A 4586-nucleotide genomic window follows, 5' to 3' on the forward strand; every position below is an offset into this window, starting at 1 on the left:
GTTCTGAAGAAAGTTCCCCCTGGAAGCAGTCACCATCATCCTTCTCTCTACCCCCATCCATTGTCTCCCCCTTTCTCTCTTTCCTCATCTACGTGAACCTGTAAGAAACCGCCACCATCTCTACAAGAAACCACCACCATATACTCTGGAAACCGCAACCGTAGATTTGAATTGCACTAAGAATCCTAACTTCGAGATTTTCCAACAAACTTATTTCAGAAATCATTTTTGAAGCTTCTCAACACTCTTGACTTCTAGATTTATATTCAAGATATCTAGATTTGAAGTTTCATTCCCCAACTCCTTTCATCACTAACTTCTTTTGCAGATTTGGCATTGATTTTGGTTTCAGATTTCAAAAAATTGGTGTTGATTTTATTTGGGTTGGAGTTTTAGATTTTGGTTTAGTATCACGTTTCAAATTATGGTTATAGAATCAGATTTGGGGGTTGCAAGAGTTGTCGATGGTGGCTGCAGGAGGGTCCGGTGATGGTTTCAGGAGGTACCAATTTGGTTTTGCAATTCTGTACTGCTCGATTTCTTCAAGAACCTCTTGAAGTGTTGTATTTTGATTTTCTATTTCTAGTTTTTGCAACATGTTTCAGGATTGTTTGACTTTGATTTACGAATTCTGCAATGATTGGTTGATTTTTGTTTGCAAGAATCTCTTGAGTTGTTTATTTTTGATTTTCGATTGTGTAAAAAAACTATTGATTTTAGTTTGAGTTTGGATACATGTTTCAAGATAGTGAAGATGGAGTAAACAAGAATGTGAGTGGATGGTGGTGGTGGAAGAGGTAGGAGACGGGGATGGTGGATTATTTCTTAAATTATTTTTAATGAATTGTAAAAGAAATGATAAGTAAAATAAAAATAAAACTGAAAGGGTAAAATAATCATGTTTGTTAGTAAATATCAAGTAAGAAAAAAACATTAAAGATAAAATCCAAATTAATTTTTAAAAATAAAAACTAAACATAGGGATGTAACGAGGGCAAACGGGACGGGGATTGCATTCTCCACCCCCACCCCTGAAATTTTCCTGTTTCCCCGCCCCTGCCCCCGTCCCCGAAATCTCTAGCCTCTCCATCCCCGCCCCCGCCCCCGAATCCCAGGATTACCCCAGCCCCCGCCTCCGTTTCCCCGCCCCCGTTTGGGTTGATTTTTTTTTAGCAATCGAAGGTGTTATTTAGGCTAAAAGAAGTTATTTTTTTAAATTAAAAGTAACTATTTTGGATAAAAATAGTTATTTATAGCATAAGTTTATATATTTAAAATAAAAATATTATAACATCTTAAAAACGTTATACTATAAACTTAAAAACATGATATTTAATTGAATTTTGGAAGTTCAATATCATTGTTATTATTTATTATATTTTTATAATTAATATATATTAATATAACTAATATATTAACGGGGTCCCCACTAGGGGTTCGGGACGGAACTACCCACCCCCACCCCCGAAACTAAAACGGGGGTTAACATTGCCCCCGCCTCCGCTCCAATCCCCAATTTTTTAAACAAATATTCCCCATTCGGAATCGGATCCCACGAGATTTTTTGACATCCTTAACTAAACATGAAACAGAAAACAATCTTGATAAATGGTATCTTACTTATGGTATACACATAAATAGTAATTTACTCAAATAGAAAAACAATCTTGATAAATTGTATCTTACTTATGGTATACACATTAATTTTCCTTGAACTGTTCACAGCGTGCTACCCCTAATTATATCACAAAAAGGTCATATTTTCTTTGTTAAAAATTTTATTATAACTATGAGTGCATACCAAATATTAACCCTACAATTATTTATATTCAGATAGTCCTTTTGCAAGATTGATTCAAATAGTAATTCGATGATAAAACAATCTAAGCCAACAATCCAACATCAACAAACCATTTAACAAAAAAAAACCCTAATTAATTAATATGAATCCATAAGAACAAAAAAAAAAAAAAAAAAAAAAAAAAATCAAAAACCCTAACTCAAACATTCTAGCTGCTTATTGACCCAAACTACTAGATGCAGCACAAGTTTAGACTCGCCACCGCCGATCCAGAACCCAGTTCTCCGACCATGTTTGCGGCATTGGCAACAAAATTATCAAAAAATCATTCAACGAACCAACCAAACGAACCATCTTCAACATCCTAACCCGCACGATTCATTTCCCACCTTTCTTCGCTGCTGCTTTCGTCACCTTTGCTCCAGTCGGATCCTTCTTCTCCACACTCTTGATCACACCCACCGCCACCGTCTGCCTCATATCCCTCACCGCAAACCGCCCAAGTGGTGGATACTCCGAGAACGTCTCCACCACCATGGGTTTCGTCGGAATCATCTTGATCATACCCGCATCACCATTTTTAAGAAACTTCGGCTCCTTCTCAAGCTCCTTCCCCGATCGCCTATCAATCTTTGTCAAAATTTCAGCAAACTTCACGGCAATATGTGACGTGTGACAGTCAAGCACCGGAGCATAGCCGTTTCCGATCTGTCCCGGGTGGTTCATGATAATAACTTGCGAAGTAAAGTTGGCAGCACCCTTGCATGGATCGTCTTTCGAGTTAGACGCAACGTATCCTCGCTTCAGATCTTTCACAGACACATTCTTCACGTTGAATCCGACGTTGTCGCCTGGGAGTGCTTCCTGGAGAGCTTCATGGTGCATCTCAACGGACTTAACTTCAGTTGTCAAACCAGATGGACCGAAAGTCACGAGCATCGTCGGTTTGATGACGCCGGTTTCAACACGACCGACTGGAACAGTTCCGATGCCACCAATCTTGTACACGTCCTGAAGGGGAAGACGAAGGGGCTTGTCGGAAGGTCTCTTGGGTTCGTTAATGGCGTCAAGAGCGTCGAGGAGAGTTGGACCTTTGTACCAGTCTAAGTTGGTGGACCTTTCGATCATGTTGTCACCTTCGAAACCAGAGATCGGAACAAATGGGATCTTGTCAGGGTTGTATCCGACCTTCTTCAAATACGATGAAACCTCCTTCACAATTTCATCGTATCTCGCTTTTGAGTACTTAGGGGTAGTCGCATCCATCTGTAAAGAAGAGAAAAAGTGTAAACATAGAAGAAATCGATGTGAAAAAAAAAAGGTACAAATCTATTACCTTGTTGCAACAACAAATCATCTGTTTGACTCCAAGGGTGAAAGCAAGGAGAGCGTGTTCACGAGTCTGACCATCTTTAGAGATACCGGCTTCAAAGCCACCGGTGGTGGAGTCGATGATAAGGACGGCACAGTCGGCCTGAGAAGTTCCGGTGATCATGTTTTTGATGAAATCACGGTGGCCGGGAGCGTCGATTACAGTGCAGTAATACTTTGTGGTTTCAAACTTCCACAAAGCAATGTCGATGGTGATACCACGCTCACGCTCGGCCTTGAGTTTATCGAGCACCCATGCGTATTTGAATGAACGCTTGTTCATCTCAGCAGCTTCTTTCTCGAACTTTTCAATCACACGCTTGTCGATTCCTCCAAGCTTATATATCAGATGTCCGGTGGTGGTAGACTTGCCGGAGTCGACATGTCCGATGACCACAATGTTGACGTGAGTCTTTTCCTTACCCATGATCAAATCTTAAAACTGTATTAACAAAATAAACTTCAGAATAATTATAATAACATATATAATCTTTAACTTTGGACAAGTTTCAGAGAATGATTCAATTTTGAAAAGAAATCTTCCAAAAGCTAAGCAATATTAAAACAGTCGTAAACGGAAAGAATCATCGGAAATGAAGATGAAGAATACCGATCAAACAGTACATACAAGTAATCAAATCAAAACAGAAGATAGATCGAATAAATCAGTAAGATCTGATTTCATTGATCATCAAAATATTTAACTTTGATCATTTATGATCAAAGAATTACTAAAATAAAGTGCATCGAAGAGAGATGTGACCTTGTAGTGAATAATGGATCAAAACCCTAGTTTCAGAGGAAGCAATGATCAATCGCTAGTAGAAGAGAGTGAGAGTGCAAGTTAATGTGAAGACGTACGAGGTAGTTTATATATATGGGAGAAGTGCGGATTGGCCGCGTCAAAAAATTATGGCAGTTACAGTTAACCCCCCTAAACAATGAAGTCTGAGCTACTTGAAACCCATGATGATATTAATTACAATCTGAACACTTTTAATTTTAAAAACTATGAATATCAATATGATCGGAACTAACAAGTGAGAGGAATATATAGTTTTTAACAAAGGGAATACTCATCCATGGATTTTTATCATAAGTTGTATTGTTTTAGGTCTTCCAAATATATGTAGTAAATGCTAATTAAAATGCATACTATTACTATATTTATGGAATATAATTAATAGTATGAATATCAATTAAGTATATTCATTCTTTTCACCCTTTATTTAGACCAATTTAATAAATAAACACGTCCAATACTCAAAAGCCATAACAGATACGGCATGAAAAAACAGCACGTTTCATTAATTAAGATATAAAGGGACTGGAGTGACTGTTTTCTAAAAGTGAAGGGAGAATTTTTGTAGTTATGGGAAAGATTTCATGAAATACTTGGTGCACGTGTTTTATA

General features: G+C 37.8%; 1 protein-coding gene across 1 annotated transcript; it reads right to left on the minus strand.

The window, feature by feature from the left end:
- Positions 1 to 1895: 1895 nt before the first annotated feature.
- Positions 1896 to 4010, minus strand: LOC145015130 (elongation factor 1-alpha-like). Its single transcript, XM_078973578.1, has 3 exons — positions 3936 to 4010; positions 3138 to 3614; positions 1896 to 3067 (listed from the first exon to the last, which is right to left on the minus strand). Exons 2-3 carry the CDS (start codon positions 3597 to 3599, stop codon positions 2180 to 2182), a joined length of 1350 nt encoding a protein of 449 aa, XP_078829704.1. The 5' UTR covers positions 3600 to 3614; positions 3936 to 4010; the 3' UTR covers positions 1896 to 2179.
- Positions 4011 to 4586: the final 576 nt, after the last annotated feature.

Source organism: Lactuca saligna, chromosome 9, assembly GCF_052625555.1.
Source record: "Lactuca saligna cultivar CGN05327 chromosome 9, ASM5262555v1, whole genome shotgun sequence".
Classification (NCBI taxonomy): domain Eukaryota; kingdom Viridiplantae; phylum Streptophyta; class Magnoliopsida; order Asterales; family Asteraceae; genus Lactuca; species Lactuca saligna.